Here is a 17,530-nt window from a genome sequence, read left to right as displayed (position 1 = left end):
CGTATATCCTTTTGTCTGTCGACAAGACCAAAACTAGATTGCACCGCAAAACTGCACATTGTACAACACGGTGCCTCCTCGTCGAACCATACGGAACAGTTTCAGCCTCCACGCCCCCCTTCTACGCAATATACATCGAGTCACTGCCGAGGCTGCATGGGAGGTAGTACGACGCAGCAGCTTGCGCTACCAACTCGCGCGCAGAGGCCCGAGCGCCACCAGATCAGAACATTCTTTCTGACTTGGCCAGACAGCCCCTCGTCAAGACAGAGAGGGAGAGCGGGGGCTACGGTATAGGGAGAGGCACACGGGAGGGAGAAGAAGACGGAGGCGAGAAAAAATGTCGACACCCACGCCTAACAAGCTGTCACAGGGCCGTACGCCCTCGCAGCTGACGGGGGCTACGCCGCCTGTCTCGACGCCCTTCTCGTCATCCAACGCCGCGCACGCCGCATTCTCGCCTAGGGGTCCTAGATCGTCGCCGCAGCAGGTTAAGAAGTCGCCAGCCACGAGCATGCTCGGCCAGCTGCCCAGCGGGGCCTTTGCGTTTGACAGCCCCTCCACCGCGGCAGCGCTGGGTCTGGCAGGTCCCGACGTCGACGATTTGAGGGACGTGAGGCCCATAACCCGTGACGATGACCGTTTGAAGAGGTTGGATGCCATTCTAGAAATCCTCAATGTGTGTATCYCCCCCCCCCCCTCCCCCCCCCTTCTTTTGACCCCTCCCCTCACCACCGCCTTGCAATGGGATAGGGCATGGACTGACAAAAGTACACAGCAAAAGAAAGGGCTGGTGAGCGAAGCCGGACTCGAACGATTGGCACAGCGCAACGGATTCGACTGCCTCCCAGAGGACTATACCGCTCCGGACGGGCGTAAGATGCGCGCGCTCATCATAGCCGGCTCGAGCACTCAGATCGAGATTGTCTTGGACAACAACATTGTGCGCAACGTGACGCTCGCCTTCCCCGAATCGTCGGACCCGACGTCGCGCCACATGGACCCGGCGAGCAAGATGCTGCTGCGCGACCTGCGCCTACCGGCCAGCCAGAGTCCGCTGACCAAATCTCTCGACGAGTTCGCCGCCAACCTGGGCCGGCTGGCGTCACTTGACCGTCTGAGCATCATGCCCGACTTTGACTGCCGCGCCGCCCTCGTGGGCCTGTACACCAGCCTCGACAGGCTGTACCGCTGGGACCTGGACCGCCTGCGTGCCGAGGGCGTCGAGTCGGAGAGGATGGCCTCCCTGCTGGCCATGTGCACGCGTCACGGACGACCGGCCATGCACCCGCGCAACCAGGTCGGCTTGGCCCTGCAGTACTGGAAGGAGAAGAGGCTCATCCCGCCCGCCAGCGAGGCTACCGCTCGCCTGGCCGACGACCGAGAGCGCATCTGGTCCCTGGCTGTCGGGTGCGCCCCCATGGATAATAGCCTGCAGACGTCCCCGGCCCGCATATCTGACGACTGGATCTCCAAGGACGTGACCACCAAGCAGCCCGACAACGACAACGACGGCCATGACAAGTCGCTGTCGCTGCCGCCCCAGCTCGACTGGCAGGAGCCCGACTACGTGAGGCTGCCGGCCGCCGCCGACGCAACCAAGGATACAGCCATCGAGATGATCCAGCCGGACCTGTCGACGGCCCGGGTGCCTCCCGTCATCTTCACTGCCACGTTCGATCCGCCCGTCGTCCTCCCCCAGAGCGACTGGATGCGCCTGTACGCCTCGGCGGGCATGGAAACGCCCGCTCCGCCACCACGTCCTCCGACCTTTGACCAGCTGCACTTCCCCATACCGTCAGGCACATACTCCGACCCCAGCGAGCGTAGGACCATTATTCGCCGGCGCACCGTCGCCGTACCTGACCGTGGCAACAGGTCGGCCGTCACCACCAGGACACACCGCAACTCGCTGTTCATCTATAAGCAGATATACTCGATGCAACTGTCCGAAATGACCTTTTCCCACCCTAGGCAGCTGGTCCACATGCTTCCTTGCCTACGACAGTGGGCATTCACATCGACTTTACTGAGCAATAGCTTTGGAGGATCTGATTCTCAAGGTATCAAGGATAATGGAGATGTAGCGGCGGTGACGGCAGCAGCAGCATCGGGAATATCTGGCGGGTCGTCATCCGACAATAATACCAACAACAACAACAAGACTAAGAGTACATCTACCACACGTCCCAATGTTGTTGCTCTGGCTGCCAAGGACCGTCTAGCCGAATTTATGCAGTCCAGCATGACGATATCATCACAAGGCAAGGACGGCGGCAGCAGCAGCAGCAATGAGAGTAAAAGGCAGGAGAAGTGGAAGAAGGGAGAAGATGGTGATGATGGGCAAGCCACCGATCTGAGCCTAGACGTCACCCTCTGGGTTCACCCTACCCCTCACTTCCAGGTCATATTCCCCTTTGGCGGCTCCAAGGCCGATATCATGCTTCAGATTCTGGAGAACGGCGTCGTCGAGGTTGTCCACGAGAACGTCCTGTCTCTCTTGTCAGAGGAGAGGAGGAAGACTAGCGGGGTCACGAGGGAGACGCTGGCCAAAGTGCTGGAACACATGGAGGATTTGTGTAAGTGGGCGGAATGGATTCGGTCGAGGCTTTCCTACACGTAGACAAGGGGGCATTATGACATGACTTCTTTTTTATTTATTTTATTCTCGGGAGAGGGAAGGCCGGAGGGGGGGGTGTGCAATATCATAACTGGCACGTAGCATTGGTTATCAAAGGAAGTCAAGAGGGGGAGGGGAAAGGTTCAGAGCAACGCGGAGTGTGATATCGAAACCCTGGAATGTCAACTTTGATACCCTCACTCCCCTGCTTCTCTCTTCTCTCTTGGTTCCACAGAAGCGCGACTGTTCGTGCTGGCCATGACATCCTTGTTATCTGAGATCGAGAGAGAGGGAAGATTGATACTAGAAGAGGATGATAGGTCCATTCGAATACTAAGAGATGAAAGCAGAACAACAAACGAAGTAAAGGAAGTCGCGACGCATGTATCTCTCTGCAAGCCAAGACGCCAAGTCACAAGCCATTCTGCAGAATACATCAGTACAGTGGCCAGGGTGGCCCTTTTAACGGCCTGTCGGCACGGCAGTTGGGGTTGGGAGAATGTAGATAGGGATGCAAGAGTAGGATTCGGTCCTGTAGGGATCTTGCCGCATTGACTCTAATTGAGCGTTAGAAATGAGACATTCTACAACGCAAGGCGAGGTAATAACGGAGTTGTACCTCCCAATACGATGCAATCGACATTTGCTATTTGTGCGCCAAGCAAAGCATCAAGTTACTGGGGGGGGGGGAGAATGGGCGGGGAATCAGGTTTCAAATTGGCGCAGATCTTTGGAGTCAAATATGGGGAATGTCGTCATGACGTGGTATTATTCCAGGGGTAATTCGAGGTACGAGAGTACGGATGAGTATCAGGTCCGTCCAGTATTACTGCATCTTCTAGACTGACGTCCATGGACAAGACAAGACGGCACAATGAATGAATGAACAGATGAGAGATTTATATATAGAAAAAAAAAAGGGGGGGGAGGAAATCTGGAAGGAAGTTTTCAAGGAGAGACGTGAATTGGTAAGAGTGATGTCGTGAGACATGACCCGAGGAAAATTAAAAGGAAAAAAAGTGTGTTAGAAAAGAAGAAGAAGAAGAGTAGGCAGAATCAAAGTAGAAAACTTCCTCTAGATTTTGTGTGAGAGACAGAGAGAGAGATCTAACTTGATGTAGTGATGAAAAAAAAAAGACAAAAAGAACGCCACTTTGATTTTCCCATACCATGGTACCATGTTATGTCTGCATCGTCATGCCGCCACCTTACAGGAAGAGGGCGACGGCGACACCGACGGCGACGAGAGCACTGCCGCTGATCTTGGCAGCACCAGCCGTGGGGACGGGGCTGGTGGCGGTGGTGCCAGCAGTCGGGGTGGAAGAGCTGACGGGGGTGACGGGGGTGACGGCGGCGGTGGACGAGACGGCGACGGGGACCGTCTCGAAGTTGGAGGTGCCGTTAGAGGGGGTGTCAGGAACGGCGGGGAAGCTGCCGGTAGGAGCAGGGGCAGAAGGCTTCTCGGGCACGGCAGAGGGCTGCTCGGGCACGGCAGAGGGCTGCTCGGGCACGGCAGAAGGCTTCTCGGAGCCGGCGGGGACAGAGGCCGACGGGGCGACGAGGCCACCGGTGGCACCGGAGGCAGGGGCAGTGGCGGTCTCAGTCTCGGTGATCTCGGCCTCAGAGAAGGACGAGGAGGCGGATGAGGAGACCTCGGGCTGGTTCACGGCAGGCACGCTGGAGGCCTCGCCGGTGGGCTTGGGAGGCTTGCCGCCCTGGCCGGCCGACTTGGTGGGGACGAAGGCCGTGGGGGCGCTGAAAGTCCTGGTGATGGTGTGGGTGCCCGTGGAGACGACGGTGGTGGTGGGCTCGGCGCCTCCGGGGGCGGGGGCGTCGGGCTCGCCGGCAGGCTCCCCGGTAGGCTCGCCAGCGGGCTCGGTCTCGGTCTCAGTCTCGGTGACGGGGCAGACGGTGGTGGAGATGGCGACGGTCTCGGTGACGACGCGCGTGCTGTGGGCCGGGCAATCGGTCACCGTATCGGGGCAGTCAGTCACCGTAAGCGTCTTGGTGGCGTAGACGGTCGACGTGGTGAAGGCGGGAGGGGCGGGGGCGGCGGTGGTGCTGCCAGAGCCGGGCTGATCCTCGCCGGGGGCAGAGACAGGGGCGGTGGGCTCAGTCTCGCCGCCGGTGGTGCTGGGCTCGGTCTCGCCGGGGGCGGGGACAGGGGCGGTAGGCTCGGTCTCGCCGCCGGTCTCGGTCTCGGTCACGGGGCAGACAGTCGTGGAGACGGGGATGGTCTCGGTGACGACCTTGGTGCTGGTGCCGCCGCACTCGGGGCAGTCGGTGATGGTGCGGGTGGCCGTGGTGAAGATGGTCGACGTCGTCAGGGTCCCGGTGGGCTGTACGGGGGCGGTGGTGCTGCCGGAGCCGGTCTCGGTCTCGCCGCCGGTCTCGGTCTCGGTCACGGGGCAGACGGTGGTCGAGACGGGGATGGTCTCGGTSACGRYGGCGGTGCTGGTGCCGCCGCAGTCGGGGCAGTCGGTCACGGTGCGGGTGGTGGTGGTGAAGATGGTCGACGTCGTGAGGGACACGGCGTCCGTGGAGGTGAGGGTGATGAGAGTGTGGGTGGGCTCCGAAGCGGTGGTGGTCATGTTGGGCCAGAGGGTGGCGGTCGAGTTGGAGAACTGACGGTACTGGAACCGGCGAGCGACGGCGCTGCCGGACAGGGCCAGAGCGGCCGTGGCGATCTTGAGCATGACCATCTCTGCAGTTTGCGGTTGTCGTGTATAGCTTTGTTCTATATGAGAGCGAGTGTGTGGTATCAAAGAGTGACTGGGGGGAGGGGTTGAAGCTTCAACCAAGGTCAACGAACGAACGGAGGAGACCTGGATGAGTTGATGATAGAGGGGGAAGGGGGGGGGGGAGGGGGGGAGCCGTGAGCAAGATGGAACTCGCAAAGCTATTAGAAGAGAGTGACTGAGTGTTGAAGGGGAGAGGAAAGAGAAGAGAGAGGAAGGGAAGGATCCGGATGTTGGTGGGCTTTGAGGAGGTTTTTGGGTTTTGGGGGGCCACCATCCCAAGCGAGTAATTCCTTGCACACATCCATCCACATCCATCCATTCAGGACCACCCACCACCCACACCCAAGCAAAGCAAACACACGCATACATACACACACACACTACGTGTACACCGGACGGAGCGAGCACCCACCCTCCGTGGTGGTGGGGGGGGGGGGGGGGGAGGGGGAGGGAGGCCGTCGAGCTTGGGCTACAAGCCATGACTTAGACCCAACCATGGCGACGCTAATTACCAGCACTGAGGGTCTGAAGGAGCCCGGAAATGCCTGAACGCATGGCGTCGGACGAAGGTACGAGATCGGCCGAGTCGTCCATTTCATCCTAGGGGACCGTGATCCGTGGGCTTGCTGGGCGGACGACCCCCAAGTTTACAGCTCCTTGCAGGCCCCAAAGTTGATGCAGTCGTAAACTCGCCATGCCGCCGTGGGGGGCTGTACGTGTATCATCGCAAGGACGGAAAGGGTACCTGCGCATATTCTGCGCGTATACTCCTCTACAGCTTCTCCGGAAAGCCCTCCTCCAGGGTTGTGGGTTTGAGGTCGGACGAGTCTACCCAATAGTGAAATGGGGGTATACGAGCAGGGGAGCCCGGATGAGGGAAAGCATCATCTCAGGGCAGCGTGAGCGGTATTGCGCATGCAGACTATGACTAAAGGTGTTGTTGATGTGGACACGCCCCTCATGTTGAAGAGATTGCGTCAGGGTGAAAGCTGGACCCTCTCTCTCTCTCACTCTTCTTGTCTGCCGAGAGAGTGAGAGAGAGTGAGAGAGAGAGGGAGGGAGGGAGGGAGGGAGGGGGGAGAGAGGGCCAGAGCTGGAGCTAGCAAAGTAACAAGGAGGATATCGGTCCCACAAGGTGAGGAAGAGAAAAGAAAAAGATCGGCGCGCCCTTCTTCTGTCGAATGGTCGGGGCCGGAAACAATGGAGCTGGGTTGGATGCTAATGCAGGAACTGTTTAGCGCTGGTACCTCGACTCGACTCCAGCAACTGTCTTCTCGACGGTACCAGGACTGGTAATAAGCATGGGAAGAGGCTCGTGCTGGTACCTATTACCGTTACTATCACCATCACCACGACTATGACTATCGGCACATGGTCGTATGCGAGCACTATGAGCAGTACCCGTACACCCACTCACTGTACGGTACGTGTACGCTTGCAGTAAGGTGAGTCTGCTGGCACGTAGTATCGCTACCAGCTAGTACCAAGGTACGGACCACGTTAGAACATTGCTTCCTCTTCGTACCCAGCATGCTGCCAGCATGCTGGCAGGTTAGAATAGCTGCCCCACGGGCGCCGTGGCCCATGAGTGAGTGGGTAAGCTGATGGGTGGGATGGGGGGGGGGTTACGGAGCATCATCGTTCTCTCTCGTCTAGTCTTGTCCGCTAGCTCCGAGGATGAGAAGCTAGTGGGAGGAAGAAGATGGAAAGCAGAGGGACCGTTTTCGGTCGTAGTGTTATCCGCTGCCACGCTGATACTAGAGGGGGGGGAGGTCTGGAGAGAGTTTGTCGGAACCAGCTGCCGATTGTCTGTCTTCCCACGTTGTGTCTTGGTTCTGAGACGACTCACTCGGATCTGCAACAATATCCAACGGGTGGCAGCCCCCCCCCAGGGTTGGAGGAGCGAGACATTTTGACTCGGAAACAAGCAATTCGGCAAGGTAATGTAATAATAGTAATAGTACGACAAATGTCACAATAACAATACTCGTACCGTGACCGTGCCCGACAACGGGAATTGGAGAGAATGCCCGGGTACCGGGATGCTGTGGGCACAGCACGTATCAGCACCCTGCTCTCCCTCCTCTCTTCTCCAGGCTGGGAGCACAGCATAAGGGTCAATCATACGCAGCCGGCTCGAGACTGTATAACCAGCTAATACATACGCCGTGGCAATATTGCCGTCATCCCGCAGGCTGATGGTCCAGGGATCCCCTGCTCGTCTGCTCTTCCTCCCTCCTCCCCCTTGTCCGCTCCATTCCACACTCTACCCGTACGTCGCTCTACAGATTACACGGCATAGTATTTTACATGCAGACGTGCAGTATTAATAATACTCATCATCATCCTGCTGATACTGCTAGTTATCATTACTCCGTACTCATTCCCATGGTATGGTACTTACTCGTGCAAGGTGACATTCTATTCGCATGAATACGGCATAGTAATACTCCCAGGCAATCCCCCTTATACTTTATCTTAATCCCCCCCCCTTTCTCTCCCCCTCCCCTTTCTTTTTTTTTGGGGGGGGGGGAGAGAGAGAGAGAGAGAGAATACGATGTATGACCCTACAAGTGCCATCTTTCCGCTCCATTGGAATCTTCCCCCCCCCCCTTCTCTTCCGTCCTATAAACACGAGTCATGCTCTTGAAGCTCTTATTATACTCGTACGAGTAGACAGTAGAAAGATGAGATGCCAAGGCATGCATGTGCTTGATTCGGAAAGGGGGGGGGGGGGGGGGGGGGGGGGGGGGGGGGGGGGGGGGGGGGGGGGGGGGGTAGGGTCTCTCTCCCGGTTGCCTGCAGCAAATCGGGGGGATTCGGTCGGTCTAGAGGCTAACGCCAAGTTTGCACTTGGCCGGCGGCGGCTTCTTTCCCAACTCTTTTTTTTTTTTCTCTCTTCTTTTTTTCCCTCGTCTTCTCTTTTCTTTCCTGCGCCATGCAGGGGTCCGGGCGGATATCGAGATTGGGATGGAAGAGAATGTCGATGGGGATGGCTCATCAAATCTAGCCGGAGTGTACGAGTACGACGGCATGCTCCTCCCAAGTGGTGTCGGCGTGGCTTGCAACCGTGCAGCGATAGTCCGATCAAATCGTCTGTTTGTTTCTCTCCGTTTCTTCGTTTTCTCCGAGCGACTTGGTTGATGTGCGTTACATGCTCGTATGATGATACAGATACACATGTACCTTTCCTTCTCCGCCAAGGCCATCTAATCCCGAGAATCTCACGACCTTATCTTGACAAGCTCTTGGACTATTGCTTTCATGCCAAGAGAAACAATCCCCACTCCCATGACTGATCCTCTCTCTACTCGTAGTCTCTGCTCGTAGTCTCTGCTCGTAGTGATGAAGCCATCGGTGTAGCTGCGCCTTCTCTCCCCCCCCCCCCTGTGTTAATCCTCTATTCGTAATACCCTAAAATCGCACGATGAGGGTCAGGTTTCTAGTAATCTCACCTATTGTTGTTCTAATAATATGCCATCCATAATTTGTAGTGTCATTCCCGCCCATGAGGCCAGGCTACCAGCAATGCAATTCTTCCTGACCTTCAGCCGCAATCTCCAGCTGTCTAGTCCTTTTTTTTTCTTTTTCGTACGAGTACGGCTATTGATCCCCCTGTCCAAAGCTGTACAGGTAGGTTACATGTAATCTGTACTAATATCTCATGGTATTCCTCCTCCGAGGGAGCCCTGCCTGGGTCATTCCGGAACGAGTAAGTTGGCAAGTAATGGTAATAATATCCGTACAAGTCTAATACCAACTCGGTACTCGCCGGCCCTCATACGACTCTGCACTCTGCATATATTTACCCATAATTAACCATGGCATTACGGATCAAGATACGAATACCGCCATGAAAAAAAAAGGAGAGGAAGAGGAAGAAGAGAGAGGAAGAAAAAAAAAAAGAGAGAAGGAGAAGAGATGGACTACTGCACCGTTAGCCATTGTTAAGCCAACGTCCCACCAGAATTCCAGTTCTAGACTCCCTCCATCGGCGGCTTCCTCGGTCTAGAATGGTGCGATGCCGACCGTTCAAAGTCTATCATCTCATTCGGATTTTCCCTTCTCGGCTGTCTCCATCCATCAATCCGACTTTTTTCTTTTTTTTTCTTCTTTCCGGTTTATGTCGTGACCCGATATCATGAAAGCAGCAGTACGATGGTACTGCAGGCTACAACCTATCCTCCCTCCCTCCCTCCCTCTCTCTCCCTCCCTCCCTCTCTCTCTCTCTCTCTCTCTCTCTCTCTCTCTCTCTCTCCTTCTTGGTTGGCTCCCGCTTTCCGTCGCAGAAAGAGGATCAACTTTTCAACTTTGCTGGTACCGTCTTTCGCACGTCAATGTAACTCCAGCTCGCCATCCGCCCCATCTTACGCATGCCCTTTGATATTCTTAACATCTTCATATACGTCATCGTACACAGAAACGCGTTATTCCTTACATGCCCTCCTAGATAGCATCGTTGTTATTGTACATTGTTCAGGCCATGTCGCTGGTATTCTCCCTCGTGGGGCCTTGAAGTATGGGGGGGAGGTCAAGACGAGAGAGGACTCCAGCAGATGGGGCAGAGACGCCGTTTGCGCTCTTTGCTTGCTCGTCCGAGTAGGTAGTGGGGAGGGGAGGGGAGGGGAGGGGAGGGGAAACTCCGCCACTCATTCGCCCCGTAACTAATCCTTGGCCTTCACTGGCGCTGCATCCTGATGCCATTCCACAATGAACGGCCTCACGGCTACAGCGGCCGGCTTCTCATCCCGACCCTCCAGCGTAGCTCGCCTCACGCGGATCCATGCACGGCTGCTGCTGCCGCCGCCGCCGCCGCCGCTGCTGCTGCTGCTACCGTCTCCCCCCCCGAGGAGGAAGTATGCGTCCCCATTGCGGCTGTCCACCGAGATGGTTATTCGGCACCGTAGCGCGTCAGCAGTAGCGAGAGTAGCAGCATCGCCAAGGCCGCCGGCGTTGGCGCTGCCATCTACTACGTCCGGTGATGGACTTTCTCCTCTGCCCGCCGCTTCTGTTTCCGGATTGGTTTCTGCTGCTGCTGCTGCTGCTGCTGTAGTTATAGTTGTTGTTTCCGTTGATGTCGTTTCCGTCGTTGTCGACTGCTGCTGCTGCTGCTGCTGCTGCTGCTGCTGTGTCGCCGGCGTCGTCGTCATCGAAACTTCAATGATGCCCCGCTTCCCGCGTACTTCCTCCTCTGGCACGAGTCTCGAGTCATGGATGATCAGTCGACGAGAAGAAGGCCCCTGCGTTCCCTGAGACTGGCCCTTGGTCCAGATGGCCTGCTTCATCTGCAGCCGACGCGCCCAGTCATCGGCCGTCCAGGCATCCCAACGGATCTCGGTGTCGGACGTCCTGATCTTGGGTGCGTGGCGCAGTCCTTGTCGTTCCTGCTGTTGTCGCTGTTGCTGTCGCTGGCCCGGCACCTTGTCGGCACCATCGTCATTATCGGCAACAGCAGCAGCATTGCTGTACGGCGGTACGTGCAGCCCCTGACGTAGACCCTCGACGAGGAGCTCTGATCCCTCGATAGCCAGCTTGCGCGTCAGCAGGTTGAGAGTCCAGTGTCTGGTGGCCCTCAGGCCTGGCCGCTCAGTCTGCGAGAGGATCACGCCGTGGTCGAAGTGGGCGGCGTCCAGAGTCTGCAGCGATACCCCCACGTAGTCGTCTCCCCGGAGGACGGCGTGGTGGATGGGTGCCGGCCCGCGTAGACTGTTGGCAACAACGGAAGAAGATGAAGTGTGTGAGCCTTGTGTGTTTGTTCGTTCGCCTGACTCGTTGCGAACCCGCCCCCCCTCCGCCACCCGGCCTTGCCCAAGCCGTGGGGACGTGTCGTTGTGAGACTCTGACGGTGTGGTTTTCTTACTCTGGTAGGAATGATGGATGGACATTGAGACCACCGTACTTGGCCTGCTTTAGGAGCCTAGGCGGTACAAATAGGCCGAATGAGACGGCAACGATGAGGTTGATTCCCTTGGGCATCTGCATCTTCCTTGTCAGTCTTCTCTGTCCAGTCCCTCTCTTCATTCCTGACCCTGCTCACCTCCCATCCCGTAAACGTAGGAATCTCGTAGTACGGCAGCTTCATGCTCTCTGCCATTTTCTGCGCAGGAACTGTAATGGACAAGTCGGTCAGCTCATCCAGTGTCTCCATCGCCGTTTTTCTTCTTCCCGTCCATATTCATCCATAACATTTCTCCCTCCCTCCCTCTCTCTCTCGTTCTCTCTCTAGATTTTTGAAAAAGAAGAAGAAGAAAGAAAGACTCACCGACCGACTTCTTCTTCAATCCCCGTCCCGTCATCTTGGCCGGCGGCACCACTACATCGATACTCTGCACCAACTCCGGGTTGAACCTGTGCTCCTCGTACAGCGCATGTAACGCCTCCGTGCTGAAGGTGTCTGATCCGCAGAACAAGATGCGCAGCGGGTCAGACCTTTTCCCACTGGTGGTCATGTACGTGCATCGTGACCATGGTCTCGTCGTCGTAACCCGTCCTCCCAGCGCAAAGGCCGGTCGGGTCCGCGGAACCAGCATGTTCTCCTCTGATTATCCTGTCTCTCTCGGCACGCTCTAGAGCGAGTGCTAGAAGAAGGGAGGAGGAGGGGGAGTGTTTGTGAACGACGTGATACCAACGATGGGGTATCATATCAGATAGCCCCCCTGTAGCAAATTCCCAGGTTGGGCTTGACATGATATCGCGTTTAGCGCATACCGCATACGTGCATACGTTCATCAGCTCTCACGACGGCCACCTCTTTCAACAGACACGTAGATTGAAATGGATCAGAGTCAATTATATGAATACATTCGCATTCTCGGATTGAATGAATATGAACTCACACCAGACACCAGTGGCAAGCAACAAGCCACCTCTCCCCCCCAACACAAACATACCACCTCGGCTGCCCCAGCTCAACTATACAGCCAGCCACTAAGCCTACGCCATCCGTCTGCCCAGCCAACACAACATTCTCCTCCGCCCCCATGCCATCGACTACACTAGCAAGATACATCGCTCCCCCTCCGCCGCCGGAAACACGTACGACAGTAACTCGCGGCGTCGTCGTCGTCGTCGTCGTCGACGCCAGGTTGCCGCCCTCGCCCTCCACACCTTTCACCTCGTGCAGCCAACCCTGTAGCTCGGCCGCCATGCCACCGCGTACATAGCCCCTGCGAGGGGGTGATGCCAGCGTGATGTCACCACCATCTCTGTCGCCGCCGTACCCTTCGTCGTTCTGTCGGAAGAAGCGAGGTGGTTCGTGAAACGTAGGTTGGTGCTGTGGTGCCCCCGCGCCATCGTCAAGGTCAGAGGAGCTGTTGTCGTCCTGAGGTTGCGGTGACGAGTCAAAGGCTGGAAGTGGCGTGATGGAGAGTTTTCGTCGCTTGGACTGTCTATTTACTGATCCACCGCCGCCCTCTGAATCTGACTCTCCAGAGGGCGTGGCCGGCTCTTGTTCTGGCTCGGGCTCGGGCTCGGGCTCGGGCTCAGACTCGGATTCGTCTATAGAATCGGCAAGCACTTCTCTCCTGCTGCGCTCCGTCACTTTGACTGCTTCGGGACTGGCTTCAACCCTTTCCTCTTCCTCTTCCTCGTATCCAGATCCTTCTTCCTTGACTAAATCTTCGTCGCCGTCGTCGTCGTCAACGTCCTCTGTCAACCTTTTAGATTGAGGGGGTCGAGGCGTCGATGTGGGTGGCCCGAAACGTGGTGTTGACAGAAATCTTTCCGCTGTTGATGTCGGTGTCTGTCCAGGTCGTCTGGTTACGAGGAACCTGGGTGTCTTGTGTGCTCCTGTGTCAGACGGTTCCTTGCGTGCTCTTATTTTTCTTCTTCTTTTTTTTTTTCGTGTGTGCGTGTGTTCTTCTATATCAATGTGTGAGAGTCGATGATGAAAAGAAGACATACACTAGGTGGTCGACTCATTGTCGTGACCTCATGGTTCCCGCGTCCCTCTAAAGACAGGGCCCGACCATTCTTTCTTTCTCTCTCTCTGTGCAACCTTTCTTATTTGCCGTCTAAGCTGATATCCGACTTGATTCGGATGGCGTACACAATCCAGATTGAAAAAGACTCATGGATGGCGGTTGTTGATCGAGTTCAGGTTGCAGTGGGGAAGAGGGGGGATATGTTAGATGACTTTACACATAGATACACGCATACGAGTACATAGATACTAGTAGTACCAACACACATTGCACACGCACACGATACACACCATGTACTCATAACAAAACAATTTCCATACATGGACCCTATGAAAAAAGAAACAAGATTTCTATCATTGTGTACATGAAAAAGTAAAGAACAGAAGAAAGCCAAGATAATATTCCCCGATACATGAGAAAAAAAAGAAACGGACGACTCATCCTCTCAACCCTGTTCGTAAAGACTAGGACAGGCATCCCCGAGTATATGCAAACAAAATAAACGCCTAGCTGTGCATCTTCGCCTTTGGTTGACCAACACGCCATCTGTCTCCCTGAACCCGAGACTCCTCTCCCTGTTCACACTTTCCCAAATCTCCCCTCTTCCTATAAAGTCCTTCTCCCTTCTCTCTTGCAAAGCAAAGGAAGCTGTTGTGCCCGGAGAGAGAAGGGAGCGAAGATTTAACAAGAAAGTGAAAGAAAAAAAATACTAGTAATGGTTTTTTTTTAAGAAAAAGAAAGGTTTAATGGAGAAGAAGACAAGAAATAAAAGAAGAAATCGCGGAAAGAGAAGAGAAGAAATCGGAGGGAAGATGGGGCTGTCGTCGTCGTCTTTTCTTTTCCTACGCCATCTCGTTGGATCGTATAAAGCCGTTTGCGTGAGAGAATGAAAAAAAAAGAGAGAAACAAGAAAAGGGCCAGAGCGCTTCTGTTCCCTTTCTCACTCTGGAATGAGAACAATGAGCCGTAGTCGTCTCCGCGTTATATATATGTGAATGATGAAGCCGGATGGAGACGGGTGAGGGTAGGACCCGAGTTGAAAGAAAAAAAACCACACTGCCGGGTTGAGCCCCGGAGGAGCGGTCGGTGTGGGGTAGCAGTCGTCTTATCCAAAAGGGAGGTTGGAATCACCCTTGTAGCCCTTCTTGGTGGGCACGGAATCCTTGATCGGGTGAAGCATCATGGACGGCAGGCAAGGCCTTCCGTGCTTCTGCTCCCAGCGCTTGCCACCGAAGCCGGTGTCGATCCAGCCCATCCAGTTGTTGAACATGCGGTTGGGAGGCACGGCGCGGTAGTACCACGTGGTTCCTTGGTAGCGGCGCTCGCGACCCCAACCGTAGGGGCTGAAGTGGCCTCCGCTCTCACCGTGGAGACCGGGGTTGAACCACTTGGCCAGGAAGTCGCCGTCCCAGTCGCGGTCCATGAAGACGGGGTGGGGGGCGAAGACGGCCTTGAGACCGTGCAGGAGGGCCACGGTCTGGGGCGTCATCTCGGAAGCAATGTGGTTGCCCCTCATGTTCTCGACGTGCATAACGTCGAGGAGGCGCTTCGAGATACGCGAATGCGTGACGATGGTGACGCGGCGGGGAAGATCCGATCCGGGGTGGTTCTCGTCAGAGTAGCCCCAGACGTCCTTGGCCATGATCCAGTTGCTGTTGATGGCGTTGACAATGGGATTGAGCGTGATGACGTCGGCGTCCTCGCCGACACCCCACTCGTAGTTGTCAGCATCGGGCGAGTCCACGGGCGGTTTGGGGCCGACAGGGTGGATGAAGGGGAGTTCGGGGGGTCCCCAGATGGTCTCGTTGCCGTGGCGGTCCTCGATGTCCTGGCGGAAGTCGGTGTCGTAGTTGCCGTGGTAGGCGGGGATGTAGTAGCGCTCGCTGCGCTCCCAGAGACCCTTGCGGGGCTGACGTCGGGCAAAGGCACCGATCTTGTCGAGCATGTCGTAGTGGTGGCCGGTGGAGCGGAAGTCCATCTCCCAGTTCCAGATGAAATCGAACTGGGGGTGGTCGTGGCTGAACTTCTGGACCGAGAGCCACTGGGCAGTGTGGACGCTGCGCTCGTTGCTGTCGGTGAGTTGGGTGTAGATGTTTCCGACAACCTCGTCGTTCCAGAGGACGGTCATGCCGTGGAACTCGGGGGGGATGTTGTCGTGGAGCACCTTCTGGTAGGTCTCGGGATCGTCAAAGATGCGCAGCTCCTTCTCCCTGACATGGACGAGGAGGTAGACCTCGTACTCGCCCCCAGACTTGAGGGACAGCTCGTTGATCATGGCACGGATGAAGTGCTTGTCATTCTCCGTGTACTCCTTGCCAGTGTAGGCGCGCAGCAGGAGGGCGGTGCGCTTCTCAGCATTGTAACCCTGGTCGCTGCCATGGGTGGGCTCCTCGACGGCCCCAGCGTCAAAGCTGCTGCTGGCGTCACGCTTCATCACCTCGGACGACGGCTCGACCTCGTCCTCGCGCTGCTCCTTGCTGACCACCTTGACGTCCTTGGCCGTCTCGGGGTAGGCGTCCAGGTAGGGGTTCTCGCGGCTCTTGTGGAGGTCGAAGCGCTTGGCGTTCTTGTGTACGCAGCGGCGCTGCAGGTCACCCCAGTTGACATTGTCCCAGTCGACGGGCTCCGACTCGCCACCAATCTTCTTCATCTGCTGAGTGAAGCCGTAAGGGCCCAGGCGAGTCTCGCGCTCCCAGCAGATGTTGAAGTCGAGGCCGAAGGGGTCGTAGTGACCCATCCTGGGCTCGGGGAAGTCGTGGGGACGGCCCTTGAAGACCAGAAGATCCTCGATCAGCTCGCCAGTGGCACCCTTGCAAGGGACGTAAGGAGCGTGCCTGGACGACTTCCACTCGTCACTGTTGTAGTCGGGGTAGGGGTTGAAGCGGACAGGCTGCTCCTCGGTGAAGCTGACATCGACATCGGGGTCCTCCCTGAGGGCGGCGGCCTGGGCCGGGGTGCGGTCCTCCTTGTAGTCGAGGGTGTCGAGGGTGTTGCCGTAGATGAGGTTGGAGCCGGGGAGGCTGGGTTTCTCATGTCAGCATGGGTTCCCTTCAAGATTAGTCTCTGGAAGGACGGGGCAAGCGACTTACTCCTTGGTAACCTTGTAGAGATACCTCCAGAGTCGGCGAGAGTCCTTCTCCTTCTTGAGCCTGGCGATGGCACCGGGGTCCCTCCAGGTACCGTCAAGCTCCTCTCCGGGCTCGACATCGTTGGGGTCCTCGTTGTCATCGGGGTCTTGCCATCCGTCAATCTCGCTGATGTCAATGTTCCAGGGGCTGTTGTTGGGACGGTCCTTGAGAGCGACCTGCTCGCCGGATCCGGGCTGGGCCTGGTCCGGGCTGTCGCCGCCGCCGCTGTTGACGTATGGGATGACATGGAGGCTGGGGGTGGGACCGCTGAAGATGAGGTAGTACGCGGTGACTGAGGCCAGAACAAGGAGGAGGATGGACCTCGACCTGCGGGAGCTGGGTGGACTGAACATGGTCGCCGTAACCCTTGACAGGGTTGGGAGCTAGCTCGAGGTGTCCCTTTGCGGTGTCGTGAGGGAGGTCGTATTTGATTACGCTCTCCCTATATGTATTTGGATGCGTGATGCTCAGACGGGCAGGCCGTGATGGTGTACGTAGTCGCGTCAGATGTGGCTGCGCTACACAAAGAGCATCATGCGGTTTCCAGGGGTCGGGGTTGAGTCTGGTCTGGCGACGGTCGGCGTCACGAAGGGAAGAGAGGGAGGATGAGGAAGTAGCGTCGCAAGGAAGACACCAGAATTATCCCTTCTTGTGCCTGATCGAGAGTCTGCTTATTTTCTCGCAATCGTCCAGGTAGTGGCCGATTTTTTTTTCTCGGTAAAGGGGTACAAGGTTCGGTTGCGAAATAGCGTTGGCTGCGTGGCCGCGACGAGAGACAAAACGTTGGGACGGATGTGTTGTTGAGAAATCAAGGATAGAAAGGAATGGCACGACAACTCTTTCAAAGAGGCGCGTGGAGTAAAGAAGACTTTTGTTGTCCAACAGAAATAGAAAAATACCGCTGCACGACTAATGTCCAAAAAAAGAATATAACCGTGGGGGTGGGAAGGGCTGAGATGATGTATATAGGATGGACATAGGCCCAGGAAGCACCGTGAGGTGAGAGTGGAAAGAAGGAACCGAGAGAAGGGAAGAAGGGGAAAGAAAAGATACGGGCCAAGGAAAAGGGTGTTCTGTCCTGATTGGGGGGGCGCAGTGCCGCAGGGAGTCAAGGTGAGA

General features: G+C 56.5%; 4 protein-coding genes across 4 annotated transcripts; 1 reads left to right on the top strand and 3 right to left on the bottom strand.

Moving 5' to 3' along the window:
- Positions 1-340: 340 nt before the first annotated feature.
- On the top strand, positions 341-2,623 carry GMORB2_0958 (Mediator of RNA polymerase II transcription subunit 1; the record flags this gene model as incomplete). The annotated part of the gene is made up of 1 exon (XM_035462942.1): positions 341-2,623. One exon carries the CDS (start codon positions 341-343, stop codon positions 2,621-2,623), a length of 2,283 nt encoding a protein of 760 aa, XP_035324366.1.
- Positions 2,624-3,828: 1,205 nt separating this feature from the next.
- GMORB2_0957 (uncharacterized protein) lies at positions 3,829-5,322 on the bottom strand (the record flags this gene model as incomplete). The annotated part of the gene is made up of 1 exon (XM_035462941.1): positions 3,829-5,322. One exon carries the CDS (start codon positions 5,320-5,322, stop codon positions 3,829-3,831), a length of 1,494 nt encoding a protein of 497 aa, XP_035324365.1.
- A 4,703-nt stretch (positions 5,323-10,025) lies between these two features.
- Positions 10,026-13,015, bottom strand: GMORB2_0956 (methionyl-tRNA formyltransferase; the record flags this gene model as incomplete). The annotated part of the gene is made up of 5 exons (XM_035462940.1): positions 10,026-10,115; positions 10,545-11,067; positions 11,222-11,337; positions 11,673-11,894; positions 12,401-13,015. 5 exons carry the CDS (start codon positions 13,013-13,015, stop codon positions 10,026-10,028), a joined length of 1,566 nt encoding a protein of 521 aa, XP_035324364.1.
- A 1,373-nt stretch (positions 13,016-14,388) lies between these two features.
- On the bottom strand, positions 14,389-16,764 carry GMORB2_0955 (Protein of unknown function (DUF3405); the record flags this gene model as incomplete). Its single annotated transcript, XM_035462939.1, has 2 exons — positions 14,389-16,303; positions 16,373-16,764. 2 exons carry the CDS (start codon positions 16,762-16,764, stop codon positions 14,389-14,391), a joined length of 2,307 nt encoding a protein of 768 aa, XP_035324363.1.
- Between the last annotated feature and the right edge of the window lie 766 nt (positions 16,765-17,530).

Source organism: Geosmithia morbida (assembly GCF_012550715.1).
Source record: "Geosmithia morbida isolate 1262 chromosome Unknown scaffold_1, whole genome shotgun sequence".
NCBI classification, from domain to species: domain Eukaryota; kingdom Fungi; phylum Ascomycota; class Sordariomycetes; order Hypocreales; family Bionectriaceae; genus Geosmithia; species Geosmithia morbida.
The sequence above is the reverse complement of the archived record's forward strand: the minus strand, read 5'-3'. Positions and strand labels throughout refer to the sequence as shown.